Source organism: Podarcis pityusensis (assembly GCF_964106645.2).
Source record: "Podarcis pityusensis genome assembly, chromosome: 1".
Taxonomy (NCBI): Eukaryota; Metazoa; Chordata; class Lepidosauria; order Squamata; family Lacertidae; genus Podarcis; species Podarcis pityusensis.
The window spans coordinates 78,592,808-78,615,197 of record NC_138028.1 but is presented as its reverse complement, the minus strand read 5'-3'; the positions used below and the strand labels follow the sequence as shown (position 1 = coordinate 78,615,197).

At 40.7% G+C, this 22,390-nt stretch overlaps 1 protein-coding gene across 2 annotated transcripts in view; it reads left to right on the top strand.

The window, feature by feature from the left end:
• LOC308459857 (uncharacterized protein) overlaps positions 1–22,390 on the top strand; it is a 99,158-nt gene that overhangs the window by 55,431 nt on the left and 21,337 nt on the right. For both annotated transcript variants that reach the window (XM_080975587.1, XM_080975586.1), the window contains exons 2-6: positions 15,106–15,407; positions 17,136–17,209; positions 18,010–18,095; positions 19,067–19,106; positions 20,211–20,291. In XM_080975587.1, coding sequence (XP_080831713.1) covers positions 17,144–17,209; positions 18,010–18,095; positions 19,067–19,106; positions 20,211–20,291 — 273 coding nt within the window. In that variant the 5' untranslated portion in view covers positions 15,106–15,407; positions 17,136–17,143. The remainder of the gene's footprint in view (positions 1–15,105; positions 15,408–17,135; positions 17,210–18,009; positions 18,096–19,066; positions 19,107–20,210; positions 20,292–22,390) is intronic.

Sequence of the window (22,390 nt, the reverse complement as noted above, 5' to 3'; positions counted from 1 at the left end):
ATGTGTTGTGTTCTTGTGGCTCATACAAGCTGTTTAGTAACACTGTGCATCCTGAAAAGTCTGTTCTGCTTTCACTGGTACACTGAACCGCAAAGTGCTGCAAGATACTTGAACAGCTTCTCCTCTAAAAATACCATAAAAGGCTGTGTCCTTAGAAATTGGGCATGGGATTTTTCCCACCCACATTACTTCAGCATGATTCACTTGGCTGCTGAAACAGTTTCTGAGCTCTGGTGGTTGTCCCATTAACATTACTATAAGAATCTATGCTGGTTAATGTGGGTGGAAAGGGAGAAAGAGGGGAAAATAGGAAGAAGTGGTCATAGGGTAGTGAAATGACTTTTATAAAATCCAGCTTTAAAATGACTGTTTTTCTCCATCTAACCCCACCTTGGAATGAAAAACCGCACCTCTTGGCAACAGTTCACAACACAAGACAATAGATGAATTTAATCTCTACTGTGTGAAATACTAAAAATACCTTCCTTCTTGGAAAATGTAACCATTTCCATTTGAATATGATGCTCAAAGAACACTATCCCCTTTAACTGTCTTTGAATAGTAGTTAACATGAATCTGAATCCTTGTCTGGCTTTTTTCATCCTTTCTTTCACAGCTCGCAATATTACAACAGTTAGTGTTAATCAACACACTTAAAATAGACACCTCTTGTCTTTTAAGAATGCCCCTTTGTCTTTGGACTCGGATCAAATGTTTATGATATGCTGTAAGAATCTGAAACTTGTCACATACACATGCATTCTGTTTCTATTTGTATGTCTCAATTAGGTTTAGTTTTGGAGGTAGTGCTTAGGCATGAAGATTTTGCTGCAAGTGAAGTTTAACCACAGAATTCTGGAGCAGGAGAAAACGGATGATAATACAATCTTTTTTTAAAAAATGAATATTTCACAATGAAATTTGGTTTTTGGTTGAGAGCCAGTGTGGTGTAGTGGTTAAGAGCGGTAGACTCGTAATCTGGTGAACTGGGTTCGCGTCTCTGCTCCTCCACATGCAACTGCTGGGTGACCTTGGGCTAGTCACACTTCTCTGAAGTCTCTCAGCCCCCTTCACCTCACAGAGTGTTTGTTGTGGGGGAGGAAGGGAAAGGAGAATGTTAGCCGCTTTGAGACTCCTGAAGGGGAGTGAAAGGCGGGATATCAAATCCAAACTCTTCCTCCTCCTCCTCCTCCTCCTCCTCCTCCTCCTCCTCTTCTTCTTCTGTCTACCACTGTCTCAAATTCCTCTAATAAGTAATTTGTAATTGGAATATAGAAAACATTATTTCATCCGGTATGGAATTGCCTTGCTTTTATCACTCACAGTTTGCAGAGACTCCACATGGTGTCATCATCCACTTCTAATCACCCCATGTTTTCCCAGTGCTTCTATCTTTTTTATTATCACAGAAAGTCTGACATCTATGGACTGCTCTTCCAGTCTTCTCAATCACCACACATGTCCTTAGTGCTACTCTTCCATCTTTAAGAGGGGGCGTTTTGAGATACCACAACTTGGCATGCATACACTATAACCTTAGTGGTAGGCATCATTTTATAACATTGTTTAATCTTTCTCTCAAATAACACCCCAAGCACTTACCTGGATAAATCTCTTTTTCACGTATTAAATTGTTAGTAAAATACTTCTTAAATAAGAGTGCTCTACAGTAGTTATATAATGTTATAATATAATGCCAATTTAAAAAATAGAGAGAAAACAATCTTTCTGGTTTGCCACTATTTTAAAAATATGCTCTTTCACCTATAAAATCTACCCTTTCAGTCCAAAACAAACTTTAAACATGTTTCTTGACATTTCCTGGGTAGTAATGGGCAATCATGCTTAAATGAGGACAATAATTTATTTTTTTAGGGATCATTTGTATTCCGCCCCCCCCCCAATGACTGCTTAGAGGCCTTTCTGATCCCCAGTAGCTATTTCATGCCCACTGATCATAGTGGGATGAACATAAATGAAAAGTGCAATATGTCTATTAGTGTGGAAAATCCACTGCAAATCTGCTGATAGTTCAGTGGAAGAACTGTGATTTAATCACGCTAGGAGCCACCCATCTGGGAGCAGCCCAGGATAGCTTGGCTTATGATACAGAACATGTTGGTCTAATGATCATTTTATTTTCCTTATTTTCCTTAGCATTCACATGAATCAATGTGTGTAATTTGATACTGTCACCGGATGTGGGATAAGCATAAAAAAGGGAACAGGGAAGGGAAAGGGCAAACTAGGGCTTATGACTTATAGCAAAACTGCTGTGCACGTTTCAAATGGAAAGAGGAAAGCCTCACAGTTTCTTATCTGGTGGGAAATCTTACCATGTTCTTCAGTGGATAATTGTATTAAATTTTTTGTTTATTTAAAATTATGAGCTTTTGGCACTTGAAGCAGTTTACAACAATAATGAAAACTACGCAGCAGTCACTGCAAAAATAGAATACAGTTAAAATCATCTTAATTAAAATTGAGAAAGCAGCTAGACAAGATCATGTATGCCACAGGTTACTACAGCCTCCTCTTGGGCTGTATTGCTTCATTGTGCATTGAAAGTTGCAGATCTACACTGTATAATTAAGCATTCAGTCATTGGTTTGACTGAATGAGACAGACGTAGCAGTAGCAGTAGCAATGTAGGTGATGTAATCAACTTCTGTTGATAAAAGTGTGCAAAACTTTATATTTTGGAAGAGGGAGAAGAACGCAATTAAGGACCAAAGACCTTTACATGTTAACTAGTAGAAATTGGTCCTCTTGGGGGTTTACTGTTCCAAATGTATCACTTCATGTATCTGATGAAATGAACCGTATTCCACAAAAACTCATGCTGTGATAAATTTGATATTCTTTAAGGCGCATGAATCTTTTTGTTATATTAGTTGAAATCCATATAGAAACATGTAAGCTTGTCCCCTTGACTTTCCTATATAACACGTTGTCTGCTTTCTTGTGTCTCCCTCTTCAAATGGTGAACATAAAATATGCTTCTGCTTTTACCTTGTGTTGGATGCAAAGGAGGGCTGTGCCTCAGAGTGCTCTAGTTAGCCCTCATAGAGTTAAGTTGGAAGGAGCCATGAGGGTCATGTAGTACAACCCCTTGCAGGAATCTTATGCCCAACGCGGGAATCGAACCCATGACCCTGAGATTACAACTGAGCTATCCCAGCTGAGTCACTTCCATATGATCTGCTGAGCATTTATTCTGATGTGTGTATGTGTGTGTCATACAATGACCACAGTTTGAGCATTTGTTCTGATTTGTATGTGAGGAAGTTATGTGTCAAGACCCCAAGGCCTTCCCCTTGAAGAATAATGACACACGTACACAGTATATTAGGTTGATGGTTATTGGGCAAAATTTAGGCCACAACTTTATTGGTTACAGAATGTGAACGGTATTGGCTTAGGCACTGGCAAATGAACAGACTATATCTGACTCCTGCCCGCCGTGCAGGGAGTCCTGTAAGGGTAAACCACCAATAGGGGGAGCACCCCCGATGCGCATCGACTCGAGCTCCCCCATGGTTCTCAGTGGGGTCGTGGCATGGCCCTAGCCCCTCCGTGGACTTCGGACAAGATCCACACCCCCAGACTCCTTTATCAGAATACCCTTCAACATGGAAGGGCAGGTGATGGCCACACTTCCCCTCCCCCAACAGAGTCATACCAATTCCTAACCGCCAAACCTTACAAAGTTGTGATGATTGCTATGTGGTAGGTGAAAACCAAATGGCCAGTGCCAATTTGCCAGATGGAAAGGATGTGAGCCAGAGGAAGCTCCCTGGCTCGCGCCGGTGATTAAATGCAGCCGGCCACACAACCCGGCCAGCTGGACTGGAGGCCAGGCAATGATGTGGCCGGGTCCCCCTGATGACGTGGGATGTTCTTCATGTCCTGACACCAGCAGGCAGCCATGTGGTCAGACTCCAACCCCGCCCTGCTTGGAAGCGGAGCGGATTTGTACAACACCACATCAAGCAATTGTTATGTAACACTTCCGAGTGCATTTTCCTATTGCTTTTCTTACCGCAAAAAGTCCAGTTTTTAAAAATAGCAGGTGGTTGTGCAAGAGTGCCAAATCCACTTCAGTAGCTCAATCTGAATTTGCTTGTATGAGATTGAATCTCACCTGTGACATGGCAGCAGTCTGCAAGTGGCATAAGTTTGCAAGTTGCTGTAGGTGGACAGGTGTGGATGAAAGGAGATGGATATGCCCTTCATACAACATCTGATTCAGGTACCTATATGCCCCCCCCCCTTTGCAGCTATAATATCTGTGTTGGAGGGTAGTTTGTATCAGGTCAGTTGAGGGGGTGGTCAGAGTTGATTTCTGCTCCTTGCCCTGCAACCCCAATCAAAATCCCGCTGGTTGCTTTTGAGATAAATATGTTGGGCATTCTGTTCAGTACACTTTTGTGTACTGGGGCACTCTCATTCTTCCTGTTTAATTTTATGAATATAAATAGGCTTATCAACAAGCCTTTTAAGTTGATATATTTCCCTGTCTGCATCTGCACTGAAAGTGTTCTAACAATGTTTTATTGTTTTATTGCTTGTTTGCTGCCCTGAGCTCCTTTGTGAGGAAGGGCAAGATATACATGTAATAAATATATTAAAAATAGTAGTAGTTGTACTAGTAACAGAATGTGGGTAGCGAATGTGGGTGCTAACATCTTATAAAAAATTAAATAGCTCTTAAAGTGGATATAGTAACTGAACAAAAAAAAATGATTTCAGACTCCATTCATTTGATGTAGACTTGCTCTCCACCCTTTCCTATTACCTTCTGGTTTTTATTCTTATGTTATTTGCTGTCAAACTATGAGCCCTGTTCTTATCAGTCTGTGGTTATTTTACAGGAAATAGTCGTACATCAAACAGAAAAGAAAACCATGCTTAATAATTCAGCTACTCTGCCTCCATATTAACTGCTTGTGTGCTTAATATTATGTACTGTTAAGTTTCCATTAAAGCTCACTCTTGAACAGTGGATCCACTTTCCTAAGAAAGCTGACTTGATGCATATTTGTTATTGAATGGTTATTGACTATGGTTCTTGTTTTTTCTAATAATGGGTTGCCTTTTGTAGCAGAGGAACTTGCAGGCATAGATCCTGCTGCTCTGCAGCATGGTTGTAGCTGGCTCAAAGATATACTGCCCAACAAGATCAGGTGGTCTGAGACACAAATAACATCCCACCTGGTTTTATAGAATGGTCTTGCTCCTTAGTTTGACCAACCTGCTGTTGAGTACAGTGGTACCTCGGGTTACATACGCTTCAGGTTACATACGCTTCAGGTTACAGACTCCGCTAACCCAGAAATAGTGCTTCAGGATAAGAACAGATTGGGCTCCGGCGGCGCGGCGGCAGCAGGAGGCCCCATTAGCTAAAATGGTGCTTCAGGTTAAGAACAGTTTCAGGTTGAGAACGGACCTCCGGAACGAATTAAGTACTTAACCTGAGGTACCACTGTATAGGTAAAGCTGCTTACAGTCTTCCTGGAAGCCCTACGGGGACCACTTGCAAGGCCCAACTGAAGGGACTTGAAAAAAGTTTGCAGTGTGGCATGGAGATCAGGTTAGCAATGTGGGAAGAATCAGAAATTCTACTGGCATAGCCAAGTCCCTTGCAGGAGCCCAAGCAGTTTTGCAAACTTTGTGGTGTGTATACTAACTCTAAATGTTGCATTTGTTTATTTTGTATGCAAGTCCTCCTGACCTTCTGTTTGTGGTTTCTTAAAAGGAAATAAATAGTGTTTCAAACCAGAAATTTAAACTTAGTAACCTGGATATAAAGTTCCTTTTGCTTTTAAGTGCCTGACTACAAGTGTGCTGTAGAACAGGCTGCGCCCCCACATGGCTGCTTGGGTTTGGGGACGAACAGGTGATAGAAACTACAGCTGCCTCATTGCTGACTGAAGTAGGGAATTTAAAGGTTGTCCACTGATCTCTGGATTGTGACTTAGTAAGCCTAATAAGGAATGAGACCCTTGGTTCTCCTCTCTCCTCACTGCATTGGCAGAGTTAGGGGGAAATAGGACAGTATGTTCTGTCCTATTAAGCAGCAGGTTCCTGACTCAAAATTCTAATTTTGGTTTTGAGTCGAGAGCTATATAATGAAGAAATTTCACCAATCACACTCTGTCATTGCAGAACACATAATAACCAGTTTGAATGTACCCTGCCCCCACCCCCCCTCAGCAGCTTATATGTACAGTTGCTTTTTTAAAAAGCTGCTTTTGATTCTGGATGTAATAACACAAGTCCTGCACTTTTTGCAAGACTGAGAGGCCAAGACCGGCACTTATTTAAAAGAGGCTCAGATTGCCATGAATGTGTGAGAAGCCATGTGGTATAGTGTTGAGGTTACAATGTCACACTAGAACTGGTTGTCCAGAGTTCAAATCCCGACTCAGCCATGAAGCTCACTGGGTGACCTTGGGGACAGGCACACCTCACACCTCACCTCACAGGTTTTTTGTGAGGCAAAGATGGCGAACCATGTGTGCTGCTTGAGCTCCTTGGAGGAAAGGCAGGATATATAACTTAAAGTGAAACAAACAAGTATATGAGTCTGTATCACATCATCACTGATCTGCTGCTACAAATGTTGACTCATTGCTCACCATTCCCCACGTTGGGGAGCAAAGCAGCCTGCAGTTGTTTCCCTAGGATGGGAGGAGGTTGTAACTTCAGGGCACTTCCTTTTGCAGGTGCAACAGGAGGGGGAAGAAGAGGTAGAATGGGAGGAAGCAGCTCCCTAGACTGCCCACTACTGCTGTGCCACCACCACTAAAGTACCTCCTGGGAGAGAAAGCACCCTGCAGTTGCAACTTCTTCCCTAGTTCTCCCAACAGGAGGCGTGGGAGGAGCAGAGGAAAGGAAAGGAGCAGCCAGAGAGTGCCTGCAGCATTTCACAACATTGTATTCACTGGTATCCTGCAGATGCACATACTTTTTCCTTTTTTCTTTTAAAGAGCTAAATGTGTTCACAACACATTTAAACTTCTCTTGAATATAAGTCTGTCTTGGGTTTAAAAACATTTGAGAATGTCATTTGTGGCACATTTTATGTTTGCATTTTGGTCACTCAGCACCACTGTACACAACTAGGCTAAAAGCCTTGTCTGTACCAGAAAAACTTTGGAATTGCTTTGCCTTTGACATCACCTTTTCTTATTTTTAAAGTACTATGAGATTTGAGAGCTGTAGCTCTGTTTAGAAGTCTCCTCCAAGCTGATTCTTATTAGTACTAAAAGAACAAAAGAGGTTTTCTTTTTCATTCTCCATGGGTGTTTTCCTGCCTTGATGCTTTCTAATGTGCCTGGAGAACTTAAAAGAAAAACCTGTCCAGTCCTAATTCAAAGCTTAGACTCTTTGTTCTAACACAAAGGACAGAGTTTGTCCCCAGCTCTTGGGCCTCATTTTTTTTTTAATCCAGTGCTTCCTTTTAGGCTGCCAAGCAAAACCTCACCTATTATCATCAGTAACTTTACTTGTTAGGTAGTTGTTGATAATATAAAGCCTCCTGAAAATAGCAGAATTCCCCTGCATCTGTCTCCAGTCCATGGCAATTGAAGGAGCTTTTTAGGTGACAGGCAGCATGCTATTTTGACACCTTTAGTTCCTGGAAGCTGGCAACAATGTGAATAAACCAAATAGGAAATCTTATTTCATGTCAGAGAGCTACAAATGTAGCCCAGGTGATTGACTCTGCCCTTGGAAATGCCTCTCTGGCCAATCTGTTCCAAAATGCTTAAAGAGTAAGGCAAGGAGAAGAGCACTCTTCCCTTCCCTGGTTTTCCCCAGCCCCCAACAGACAGCTAACTTCAGACATCCGTCTTCAGCTAGAAAAAGCACCTTGATGATTAATTGTTGAATAACATACTGTGTGCAGTTGGAACAGGGAGTCCATACAGATATTCTACAAAGCAAACAATTGTTCCCAATTTGAGACAAGCTAATTTTATTTGAGCAGTACGTTTGGAGAAGGGGAGGTATCTGCCTAAAACTCTATGTGTGTGACCAAGTAGAATACTGCTTGCTGAAAGGCATCATCTTCACCGTGGCAAAAGATGCATGATGTCCCTGCATTTCATAGTTGGCGTTTTCCTTTTATGATATATTTAGATTGGTCTCAATGCTTGCATTATGGGGCAAAGGGTAGAAGATGTTAAGTAAATCCACAAGCCTCATAATCCCTCAGCAACTCCCACTGTGTTGGATAATTTGTGTTCCCCGTAACTTTGTAAATAGAGCAGTGTGGGTGGTTAGGGGCAGCCTCTTCTGGCCCCCTCTGATTTATCCAAATGTTTTAAGTATTTGCCATATTAAACCATAAATGCAGTTGAGTGGTGGTAAGCACAAAGTGATCATGTTCTTTGAACAACAACCCCCCTATATTTTCTAACAGCCTCATTTTTACCAGGTTCTACAGTACACAGATATGGGTTTTTTCCATGCTATTTCTGAGAGCACCTTTATAAATTAAGTTTGTTTAAAAGGCAAGTACTATTGTTATGGGTGTTTGCAGGAGTTTCCTAAGGAGGCGTGGATGGGATGATCACCCACCCACTCACCCACATCAAACAACAGAGAAAAGCTCTACAAGTTCTGGCCACTGTGTGATTACCAAGTTTGGGCACCAGATCTATGTGGGTAAACATGGTCTCTGAGTAACTTGTTTCCAGGCCTGTTGTCTCCATAGTTTCTCACTGGGTGAAACTGCTGTTCATATATTAGGAGAACTGGCATCCAGATGACAGACTTTCTACTGCAACAGAAACCCTCAGTTCTTTCCCTGCCTCCCTTCATTTCCTCCTGCTGTTAATTTTCCACAGCTTAATGCTTCAATTTAGGGCCCCATCCATACTTCAGTTGGATTTGAAATCCCATGATTTCAAGTCACAGGTTGGAGAGGATTTTTGTGTGTGTCCCTCCTCTTTCCCTGAGAAAACCCGCTGTTTACTGCTGAATCAGAGCAAACGTCAATCCACAGAAAACCTGATTGATGTTTGTTCCAATTCAGCAGTAAACGGCAGGTTTTTCTAGGGAAAGTGGCGGGGGGGGGGGGAATCCCCTCTCAGATCCATGACTTCTTTCCCCTCCCCCTTGGAGTGATCAGGGTTTAATGGTGCTGTCCTGCTAGTTAAAGAAAAGTTCCCCTTACGTTCTGCTCTTCAAAATGTGTAAAGGCATAAGAGATTCATCTGCTGAGTACATGTAGGTGTGGTTATTAAATTATATACGATATATAATTTATTAATAAAGCATAGACATTTATTGTAAATAAAAGATGGCCCTACCATTTATCGTTTAAATCAAGTTTCCTCAACCTCAGCCCTCCAGATGTTTTTGGCCTACAACTCCCATGATCCCTAGCTAGCAGGACCAGTGGTCAGGGGTGATGGGAATTGTAGTCTCAAAGCATCAGGAGGGCCAAGGTTGAGGAAGCGTGGTTTAGATAGCAATATCTGAATATCCTGCAATTTTATAAACATGGAATACTTCTTATTATATGTGAATTATTTGGAATGTGTTAGATTGTGAATATATAAAAGGTTAAATATTTTCATTCCAAATTAATTAGTATACAGTAGCTGTTACTTTTTTCATACTCATCACTAATATGTTTTATAAGTTTGGTCTTCTTTCTCACACATTTGTTCTAATCTAACTCTCTTTTTATTCATTATATATGTAATATACAGTGATTCATCTGATGCAAAAGCTATGAGAGAATGTGTTTGTGATCTGTAAAATATTTCTTGTCTTCTTCCACCTTTACCAAAGAACTTTTCATGGCATTCTATGACTGGTGCTGTTTGTATGAATAAGTGTGCCTTGCTTTGTGTGGCTGAATTTCTTTCTGATACCAGAACTCTCATTTTTATCCAGTTCTTATGAATATGAGTTACAAAAATCTCAGGGTAAGAAATAATCAAATAAAAATCACTCTATTTTTTACGGTTGTGTTACATATTTAGGGCTATCATGCATATTATACCTATGCCGTGTGTCAATTGTGTGGTTCTTTCTAACAAATCAATTGAGTCCCAGCCACCTTTTATCCATAATGTGGTATGTCTGTGAACCAGTAGCAGGAAACACAGACCCTAGACAGCTAATGGAAGGAGGGGTTTTAACGGCTGTTTATCCAGATTTTTAGGGGGTGGTGAATTGTGTCTCGACGATCAGTCTAGACTGGGTGTGCATAGCAGGGAAAGCACAGCTACCAAATAAATTTATTATTATAATAATAAAAAAACCTGATGAGTTGACATGGGTTAGGGCAGAGGGAAAATCATGCTATGCATCACTGATGTTGCAGACAATATCCAGGACTACTAAGCCATGTTTTGTCAAGCAAAATATGCTAATGAGAGGCAATATTGCATTTTAGCAAGTTGAAAATGTGGTATTTGTCTTTGCAGAGATGGATGAAATATCTGACTCTCTCTCTCTCTCTCTCTCTCTCTCTCTCTCACACACACACACACACACACACACACACTCCCTCTAACAGCAGAGATGCTAAAGGATGTTTGTCCGCAAGACTCAGTTCAAAGCTGCAACCAGATTATATTCTGGCCAATTTTATTTATGTATAATCAAGTTGATAGAGGTGGGTTTCAGTAAGGAAAGGGACAAAGTCCTGTTTGGCTGTGTAGCTCACTGTAGTTACTTTGAAAAAGACATATATATTTTTAACCAACTTCACAGAATAGTGGGAAGAATAAAAGGTGGTTATTAGACGACATTGTTGAACCACATCACAGTAAGCCCCAGCCTGTATTGCCAATGGTTCAAGCTGATGGGAGTTTTCATCCAACATCATCTGGAGGACCACAGGTTCCCAATTCCTATTATAACTGGTCCTCAGCCTTTAGGTTAGATGAAAAAGAAAAACCATGTGCCTCATCATGCACAAATATAGGCCAAGCAGAAAGAGCATCAATGGAAGTTAGCAGGCCAGCAAACCTCATGCAGTATGTGTGTTCAGTCAGGACACGGTGACAGCTAATTTTCTCAGTGCTTCCTGCTGTGAAGAACAGCTCAAGGACTCTCTTGAGCTTCTATTCTCAAGGGTTTGGCTTCAGACAGTCTCAGAACCTCATTATCCCTCAGTTTTATTTAAATACCATTATTGAATAATTAATATCCAGTAAGTGTAGAAAGCATCTCTTCCAGTGTTCAGTGTCCCACAGAAAAGGGGGGGGGGGAAGCATCCCTTCCTTTCATTTAGAAAACAAAACAAAAACATCTTAGAACATATTTCCAGAATGTAAGTTGTTACTTATAAACATCAGAAAAAAATCCAACTGTTAATGTTAATTGACACACCTCTGGGACATTATGTAAAGTGAATTTAAGGCATAAAATCCCATGGACACAGTGGATTGCAGAGATCTGCAGCCTTATACAAAAGTCATTGCAGGGATTTAAGATACAGTGTTTGTAATATTAAAGTATGCCTGATGAATTTTTCCAGAATTAGAAGTCATTTCCAGCTTAAATGCAACACACAGGTTATGGGACTTTTAAGAAGAGGGTTATTGTTTGGTTTGGGCTAAGAAATTATCAGTCAGAACCAATAAGATTTCCCCCTTCTGGCCATAAAATACTAGGTTACGTGCTGTGACTGCTTAATGTTTAAAACAGAGTGCAGAGATAGTTGGCAACCATATTTAACCAAGTTCTATGAGAGATTAAGGGACAACAAGATATTACAGCACTGGCCTGGCTTGCACATGACACCAAGCCACAGTTTAACAAACCACAAATCAAGACTGAATTGGCCACAGATGCTTTTCTTCTTGATTTCAGTGGTGTTTAAAGGAACTATTTTAATAACGTTTAATGGCACACATGAAAATAAAATGCAGGAGAAAGTGGTTGGCAGTTTTGGAACAGGACATATTTGTGTTTGTACAAAACACTTCCAAAGGCACAGCTGCACGTATTTGATCCTATATGGAACATAAGAATGATTAATTTGTTCGTAAAATCTGTGAGAGAGGGGCTTAAGAAATATTTGCATGCGTCAAAGATTTTTCTTCAGTTTGTCTACTTTTTCTGGTGTGGTCTGTACAATTTAATAATGTATGTGTCAAGTAAAAGGGATTTTGTTTTGTTTTTTTGTTTTAAACCAAGACCAAAAAAGAAACTCTTGCTTCTTTAGCTTCCATCATCTGGCAGATGAGTTCTAGGCTGAAGCAAAACAAATGTTTGTCTTAATTATCCTCTGCAAGATCTAAAAATAGCAGATGAAGAATTGCTGTAGAAGTCTTGGAAGAAAATGTTGACACTGAATAGTTTAGTTTCTATTTAAAGTAGTTTGTCTCCGCTAGTATCACACCTACTTATTAGCATCTTGTTTCTTCATTTTAAACTAAAGCAAAGTATACTTCAAACATGCAGAAGCAACACTAAGCTGTCCATCAAGTCTATAGAAAGTAGGAGTTGGGAGTACAACCTGTCCTATCAAGTCTTTACTGCTCATTATAAAAATATCCTCCCACTTATTTTCTGTCAATTCCTTTTGCTGATACGGCTCATCGAAAAGTATATTTTAAACTTTTATCTGGGATGGTGGGAATGGGAGGTCACAGACTCAGAGGTTACCGGTAATTTAGTTGAACTGGCCTTATGCCAAGCCATAGGGTATACCTATATAACACTAAGCAGAAGAGGTTTCATGCCAATGTGAAATCAAAGTAGCTGCCATCATTCTGTTACATTTTCTATCAGGCTAGGAAGGTGCCAGGTTAACCCTGAAGACATAGCTTGAGCACCACTCTTAGTTAGCATAGAGATCACAGGAAATATCATCATTTCCACAGTAAGCATTATAACTACTTCATTGCTTGACAACACAAATAGGTTTGACCATTGCATTGTGCTGTTTTACAAGTGATGAGTCAGGGATGCTGGGTCAGGTTGCTAAGACCGAGTGAATGCCTGGATTAGTGTACAGGTAGTGAATCATCCTTCTAAGAGCATGCTTTGAGTGGATGGGGTCATGGGTGGAACAGAGTTATTTCATATGTGCTCTTCATTCTAAAAGTTGAAAAAATTGTCAATTTCAAGCTGAAATGTCACTGTGACAAAATGGCACCAGTCTCATGGAGAAAAAACATATAGGAGTGTGCTCTGAGTCAGAGGCGTAGCTAGGGGGAGCAGTGGCTGCCACACTGTGGCATGTGGCGTGTGGGAGTGACACGGTGGCTCGGGCACCTGCAGGCTCCCAGTGAGGGGCTTGTGTCTGCCTGCCGTCTCTCCCTCAGTTGCCTACAGCTGAGGGGGAGGCAGCGGCAAGGCTCTGCACAGCGCACCCTGCCCCGGCTTGCCCCACCCAATGGGAGGCTTGCCCCGCCCCCACGGGCAGCTCACCTGGGCACAGGGCGTGTGTGCACTGCCCTGGGCACCTGGGCGGCTAGCTATGCCACTGCTCTGAGTGATTCCCAACTGCTGTGAAAATAGAATGATCATGTAAATTACAGCAAAATAGTATGAGGGCCTAACGTAGCTCCATCCTGTGGTGTGGTGATACAATTTAAAATGCTAGTGGTGTGCGGGGATGGGCGGCTGAATGCTGAATAATCCCCTTGCAACTGCTTTTCTCCAGTTGGACTTGCTTTCAGTACTGGAGCCCAATCTTGAGAGGAGCGTGGGTGAGTTTAGCACATCTTGCCTGGTCTCCCACTTTTTGTATTCCAAATTGTACCTCCATCCCTTGCTTTGCACTTCCTTGGTGCTAAGGATGGAGGAATCTCTCAGTTTCACATTTTTCCGATCTTCAGATCTCCAAATTTCTGCATTCGTTTGTAATTTTCTTTTCTTTCAAAAAGTCCTCATGAAATGTGAACAGAACTGAATTTCCCTCTCTATCCCAGCTTGCAGCAGATCTGCTTTTAGAGACACTGATGTATGGCCATTGCATGTCGTTTTGATAGTTGTCATATAGCTCTATCTCACTGCTCCCTCTTCTCTAATCAAACTGGTTAAAAAGAATCAGTTTAACAACTGGTGTTGTGATTACCATTCTATGCTAGGGTGCTGTGCTGTGTGCTACTTCTTTACGTTCTTTCTTAGTTTTTTCCAGAAATCTAGAAATCCAACTAATCTGCCCATTAAAGAATACTAACATCTCGTTTCTGCTGACATGAGCAAAGCCTTGCTGGGAGGCGGGCAGGGTTTTCTGATGAGTTTTATGAGTATCTGATGCATAGCATTTCTTTGAAGCCTCAATGACCTGAAGATACTGGTGCTGAACACAACTGATTTTGAGAGACATTTGGCTATGTCAGAAAATGAAAGGCTGATTAAAATCAGATGTTGCCTTTAAACTGAGCTCCCTTACATAAGCAAATTGTTGACAAATGACATCATGCTACTATAGAAATACTAACTCCTGTGCTTCACCCTCTCTCACCCTCTCTCTTTCATTCATTTTAAAAACTTAATCATGAGTGCCTTGTAAAGTGACAGCAAAATTCCACCCCTAAAAAAAAAAATGCAGTACAGCATGAACAACTATTTACTGTTCAGAATAATTTTTTTTGCTAGCTCAGCAAAAAGTATAACTGGTATCACAAAATACACAATGTTGTTAGATTGGGCTAAATCAAAGGTACCCAAAGTTATGTACTATCTAAAGCATACAGTGTGTTTTGCATAAGAAATAGTTGGTCTCTGTGCATATTATCTTATACAAATTCTGCACATACTATCTTATACAAATTCAGCCCCTTCCTGAAATCCCTTAATTGGTGGCTTCCCACTGGCAGACCCAGGCTTGAGATTTGTCTACCCCAAACAAGTCATTAGGAATAAATGAAGGAGAAAGCTCATGGTTATTCTAGAGTGAGATAAGCCATGAGTGCAGGTTCACACATAATGCTAAACTAGACATTGGTTTTAGCTAGCACAGTGGCCATGATTTTTGCTCTGGGATTTTACATATCTGCTCCCTTACTCTAAGTAATATGAGAACATAGTTTGTGATGAATGCATTTCAATTCTTGGGGGGGGGGGGGTCATAGCTTTTGAGGCTTAAAAAGTTATATTTGTTTTTTAATTTTCCCTCAGTCAATCCAGTGGAAGAAGGAGATCATCTGCATAAAAAGGAAAAGCGGTATTTCTTTCAATCTGACCAATGATCATCAGTTGTGTAGAAAAAAGCAGAAAAGTTTTCACTGACTATGGAGTTTGGTGGGCAAGGCTGAGAGGGGCCATACTAAGGACTGCCTGAAAGTGCCAGCTGCGGACGGAAGAGGTGGATGCAAAGAGGCACATTGAGCACTTGGAATGTTTTCTGTCAGGTAGCATCAAGGAGGGAGAGGCCACCCCAGCCTCAAGACGTGCAGCGTGAGACGTAAGGACCATCTCAGGTAAGGTCTTCCGTGTTTCATCTGCAGCGTTCACTTGTTTCATTTCCTGTGAATGCTTATGTGGATTTAGTGCTTTTGACAGAGCAGAATAAATACTGAGGCTAAATAAAGGGTTACCATTATTTAGGGCTTCCAGCTTGTGTACTGACCTACTTAGTATACTCTAAAGAAAGAAAGGGAGACTCAAAAGGCTGAGACTTCTGCTATTCCTGGACTTTTTCAGTGCAGGTAGAATCTCATGATGAAAGAGACCCAAGTTTTTGTTGCTCTACAGTTTTTCACCCAATTTGCATGCCTTTTTTGCTGGGGAGGTCTACCCCAGGAGGCTTGAAACCAGTTCTGAAACACCTCCATGTTCTGTGATCAGCTGTCATCCTTCACAATCCTGGCAGCATTTGTACCACACAGAGTTGGCCACCATTTCATAATGTTCTGCTTAACTTATTCCATGGATGAGGTTAGGTGGAAGAACTTACTCCTGATGTTAACTATCTGTTCTTTCCAACCACATAACCAAATATATTGTGTTTACGGGAGTGTACCTGTCATGAGCCCTATGGAGACCTCTTGGCATGACTAATCAGAAAGAGAGGAGAAATAGGATAAGAGGGGCAAGCTTGTTGTTTGGGAGAGGCCCGAGTAGTCTTATCAGAAGACACCCCCACCTCAGTGGTGCCAGACATTCCAACAGAAGATGGAGGTGCATCCACTACCCTCCTTCATGAACCGATGGCAGTCTTGTATTTTAGTATCTGGTTGCCATTAAATTCCTGTAAGGTGCACAGGGGATTTCATAAATGCAGAATAGGTGCTAAAATATATCTTCAGTACCACCCACCCCTTCAGGGACATTTTTCTTGCCCTAGGTATCCCAAGACTAATAGTAACCCATGCAAAATGAAAAATAGCCAAAAGAAATGGCTTAGGTCTAAATTTTAGTTGAGAGGGGTGTTGAGCACTCTCCGTTTTTCTTTATTTTTAATTGCCCTTCAAGCCCGACCTCTGCTTTATGGGAATTTGGTGTGGCCTGTTTTCTAACACAGTGGTTGTGCTGTCATCTCATGCAGTTAGACTGGTATAAGTGAACGCCAGGATAAATTAACTCTGGTTTTTATCTTGAACAATTCTGGACTGGTAGCTTTCTGTCTCTATTTAAAAAGCATTATCAACATGTTTGATTAGGAGAGTGTCTAGGATTGCAGTTGCATTCCCCTTGTCATCACAAGTATGAGTCAGTCACAGTTTCAAGTCAACCCTTTCCTGTTGTTTTATTGCTTTTGTAGTTGCTTTGTGTATCTTATTTTTGCTATGTTTATTTTATACTGTTGTAAGTGGACTTGACTTGGCATATTATTATATATAATGGAATATAATTTTCATTGTAAATCAATAATACTACATGTATATTCCTATCTGTAGAAAATTTGATAAATGTGATTGAAAACCGGGAAAGATTTTGAAGGTGCTGCTTCTTGCAATAATTACCTTTAGTTGCCTGTCTTTTTCTTGCTGGTGGTGATTCCCCCCTCCAAAAAGCTTGAGTTGTGCAATATGAACTAAGTATATATTTTATTGGGATTTTGCAGCTTAAGCCTGTTATTTAGCTTTATGATAGGGTTTATGACTTTTAGTTGTAAGTGAAGCCTTTTTCTATTAGCACATTTGCCCCCCACCCCTGCTATGACTGCTGCTTATAATGTCATTGTTTGCCTTTTCCTTTTCTTACAGCCTTTGACATGAAGAAAGATATAGATGCCTTAATAGCAGAGGAAAGGGCAGAAATCATTGCTAAGTATGAGAAGGTAAGAACCTTGCTTTCCTCCCACTTAATATGCTACCAACCAAAGATTTCTTTTGGCTTAACTGTCTACAGAACACAGGAACTTGTAGTAAGTCAACCAGATTCAGAAAATAGCAATATGGGATATTCAATTTTCCCTTGATCAATGCCATCCATCTTCAAATCATCCTTATTATTTGGTTTTTCATACATTTTGGAGGGATGAAGGGACCATGGAGTCCTAGCAAGTGAGGGATTAATTGGCCCCAGTATATTGACTATATACTACGCAGCTTGTTTTCGCTGTGTGCCCTCTGGTTCTGCAGCCAGACATGTATTTCCCCAACATTCTGCAGAAAGCAGAAACTTCAGTAAAGGGTTCAGGGTCTCAAAACACAATGATAAGGAAAGCTATAAGTGCTACATTTTCATTTCCCATCCTTGATCCTTCTTGTCCATGAGGTATAATCTTTTAAATGGTCCCCTCCATTTCATGCTGGGCCACAGGCAAAGAAGAACAGTAATACTGCAGTCATTGTAGAAGTGAGGTACTTGCAACCAAAAACAACGTATTTGTGCCCAGTGCATATCATAGGCAAGACAGCTGCCATTGTACAAATATTAGTTCATACCCACCCTTCACTTTGCTGACCCGCTTTACGCTTACAACTTATAAAAGACACAAAATCAACCCATGGCTAGTCTTGGATGAGTAAAAATGACGTAAGAACACATGGCATCATAAATTTTCTCCATTTCTTCTCAAAATGATATCATCTGTTAGTCACCATAGTGTAAACTATTGTGCAACCTTCTTTACAGGGAAGGCAGGAAGGAGCTCAGATTGATCCATGGGAAGATGCTGACTTCACTCTCTACAAAGTCACTGACAGATTTGGGTTTTTGCAGTAAGTTACCCTTTTCTTGTCCTCTTCATTTTGCTGAAACTAGTGCTGAAGGCCGCAGTTGCGTCCCTTTCACTGTCATGGTTGGGTCCTCCACCACTGTACCTCAGCCAAGTGCCTTTACTAGTACTTTTGTCCACTTGTGCAAGTCAGAAGCAGAGAGGAAATCACTTTCTGTTGCTTATGAAAATTCCTGCCATGATAAGGTACAGCTAAACTATGAGAGGGCTTGGTCCTTGGAAATCAATATTTGTGTTTCCTTTATACAGGCAGATTATGTACTTAGGATGTAAACAGTTTCTGAAAAGCGTGGAAATGCAGCAGTGTTTCAGCTTTCTACAGCTGCCCTTTAGAGGGATTCGGGTGTTCAGAGTGGGTAGCATTTTAACCCCTCTTTTTTGCCACCTCTATTATGGTGGTTTATGCAAATTTATAGCTTTTTGTTTTATGTATTGTATCCATCTGTGAACAAGAGCCCAAGGGAGATCTCCCTTCTGACACTGTTTCCACATTTTCTGGGGGCAGGCATCATTGATCAAATGTGAAATAAAGAAATGGTCAAGTTAATAAGAACCTCCTTAGCCAAGTAGTAGACCAGTAAGCTGCTATGGGTAGTCTCCACCTAATGCATCCCATCAGTGCAAGAATTTTCACCTACACAGTGGAACTTCCTCCCTTCTTCACTCATACACACCCTGTAGCCTCTCCAAATCTGCTATGGAGGGTTGGAGGAGCCCCTATTACAGATTTTTGGGCAGTAAAGGGAGAGAAGAGCGGTGAAATGTTCCATTGCAAAAGCAGAAATCCTTGCACTGGTGGAATGAGTCACTTAGTGCTACTTTATATACAATCCTATGTCCCCCCCCCCCCCATCATTTGAAGCATACCGTCAGACCTCCTTTCTGTACAGGATCACTTTGCTTGTACACTTCTTGCATTATGCATTGGTTCATTTAGAATTTTTCATCTTTCAGTGAGCATGAGCTACCAACCCGCAGTGCTCTGGAGGAGAAGGTAGGAACTGGGAGCTTTTCTTTCTCTAGAGTAATTGGGGGGAGATGGCAGCTGCTGCTGCTGCTGTGTTTGTTTTTCAATAGCAAGTGATGAAAGACACTGCAATTATTAACATAAGAATCTTAGCTCTCTGGATAAATAATAATAGCTCTTCATCCCAACATAAACACGCTTGCTTGGAAGCAAGTCCTGCTGATTTCAATTAGACTTCCAGATGACTGTGTTTAGGCCTTAGTCAGCTATGAAGATAATGGAACTTCATCACAAGGAAGGTTTGATTATATTTCCTCTGTAGATTCTAAAATGCAGCACCAAAGCTTCACATGCAAAACTGGGAGGCTGCTTAGCAGCTTAACTTGACCTGAGGAAGAATGGTCAGCTGCTGAATTCTTGTAAATTTTGCTGGCAATAATTAGAAGGATGGTTGAGCATTATGGATAAATTAGAGATGAGAAAGTGTGGCACTGTAGTCATTAGATCTGCAAACCTAGTTGAGGGAGTCTAAGCACCTCTGTGATATTCCTGTCTTTTTTTAGGGTCAAGTCCATCATCCATCAAATCATTCAGTATCTTGCTTGTGGGTCATAAGTGCTGTTGCAGTTGAATGAAAGAGCATTTGCCATGCTCAGAGTAGGTTTATGCAAACCTAGCTGTACAGCATTGTGTTAAGCCATATCATACATTGTACAGTTTGGATGAGATTCAAGATAATAATACTGAAGGAATAGCACAGGAGTGCCTAACCTCAAACTCTCTAGATCCTGTTGGACTCCAGCTCCCATCCTTTTCAGCCAACATGGCCAATAGTCAAGGATGATGGAAGTTGTAGTCCAGTAATATCTGGAGAACTAATGGTTTTCTACCCCTAAAGTAGCATATGAGCTAAAATTTTATTTGGAACCTTCTACTTTCTAGCATAAGGAATGAATGCAGTTGGGGAAATTCCTTCTTGTCTGTTTAAAGCTAAAATATTTAAAGCTAATGTCTTACATGCACCATATGACTCTATATTCTGATGGCTTGGATATCTAGCTCTCCCTCCTTTCTTGCTCACACAAATTGGAAATAAACCCTCTAAACTACACTTTCAAAATTCTGTTCCAGCAAAAACTTCAGGAAATTGAACGAGTGGACAAATGGCTGAAGATGTTAAGAAAATGGGGAAAATACAGAAACAGTGAAAAGGTGCGGAATTGTAACACATTTTAGTAGCATTACAGTGGTACCTCGGGTTACATACACTTCAGGTTACAGACTCTGCTAACCCAGAAATAGTACCTCGGGTTAAGAACTTTGCTTCAGGATGAGAACAGAAATTGTGCAGTGGCAGCGCAGCGGCAGCAGGAGGCCCCATTAGCTAAAGTGATGCTTCAGGTTAAGAACAGTTTCAGGATAAGAACAGACCTCCAGAACAAATTAAGTACTTAACCTGAGGTACCACTGTACCAGCCTTTATTTTAAGAAAATGGAAGACTGAAGAGTGTATTGTGTCCTTTCTTTTCACAATTGTGGTGCCGAAAACTAAGTAGGCCATTGAAGGCTTTGTTTCTGTCCTCTGGCCACTTTCAGCTATGTGAATGAGAAATGTGTGTAAATTTTTCAAGAAGATTGTTTGGGCCTCTGATTACAGCAGTACTTTATCCCAGTTGCTGAGTCTGACTGTTCAGTAACATTCTGTGGTGAATAATGCTCTGTCATACTCAGACTAAGGCATAAGAATAAGCAAAAGGAGACTCCCCAATTGAATTGGAATTTATTAGCAAATTTGGCATTGTGGAATTAGGACTCTGCACATTCTGGGAATGGCTAGCTCACTACAGAAAGAAGCATACTAGACCCAACAGAGCAATTACAGAATGGTGGAGTGTTCATTTTGTGTCATTCACCCTACATATGAAATCTCAAATGCTTAGTGCTACAACCGTCCCATTGTAATTAGTGTTCGGTTGCATTTTAACAATGGTCTTTTCTGTGTTTTTAGCTTGTTCTATTTTATCTGTGTAAGTCTCCTTGACTAGGGAAAAAGCAGGATATAAATATAATAATAATTGTAAAAATGGATCATTTAGTCAACTGTGCCTAAGGCTTAAAAAAGTCCACCAGCCTTAAAGCATCTTATCATGCTGGAAAAGGAGCCCAAATATCAGTGCTCCTAGTCAGAGTTGTTCAACAATGTGTACATTGCACTAGTTTTGCTTGAATTGCAGGTTTCAGAGAAAAGGATGGGGGAGAGAGGCCTGGATTATGATCAGTGGCATTTGGCAAGCAGTTATTTGCAGAGTTGGTTGTACTGTAATTTGAAGAGTGTATGGCCCCTAATCCAAATGAAGGAAAGTTAAAATGCTTCCTTCTTGTAAGCACCTTCTAAGAAGTAGGTGAGCAGCTCTGGAATACCATGTAAAATTATTTAGCTCCCAGAGGTTGGTTTGTTTCAATTTGTTTTCTACATTTTCACCAAATGATCTCAAAGCATTTATCAACAATAAGATAGCAATAAAAATACGGAATAAAAAAACATATAAAAACATAATAAAATATCCAGAGCAAATCCTTTCAGTTGCCTTTGGAAATCCTTCCTTATTTCAAAACGTTAAGAGTTAAGAGAAAAACACTAAGGGAAAGAGGGAATTGCTTTCTCAGGGTGGATTATTGTTTCCTAAAACAGTTTGTTTCAAAGTGAAATGGCTGCCCTTCTGTGATTAGTGATTCTCAGGGCACTGAGGCATTTTACAACTTTGATTTTAAGTGGATGAGAACTTCAGATAGATAAACTAGAGGCAGTTTGTTCATTATAATTTTATCTTGTTGGGCACTTGCTCCCTGCAATGCTCTGAAATGAAATATTGGCAGAGAAGTAGTGCTTGAAGCTATTTACTCTACATGCTGTTGGGTTTGCACTAATTAAAAATCTAACTTTTAGAACCATAGCAAAAATATGCTCCTTTCTCTGTAGATTCCTTAATTGTACAAGAAAATGCAGTTACCACTGATCTCTGAAGCAATGTGGAAAGGAATTTAACTAGCCTGGGATGGCCTGGAATCCTGGGTATCATATAATTTTTTGTACTGCCATTGTACCCTGATTTAATGATCTACTGGTATTTATTGTGGCTTAATCTTTCCTCTGCTCATGGAATATTCCTCCCCCCCCCCGAATACCTTTCATTTTCTTTTTCTCATTGAATCAGTACATTCCAGTCCAGTTAGGAATACTGTAGTATTCAGACATCACACTATATAAACATGGAATTTTGTAGTGAGCATGGAATATGGTACCCTAAAAA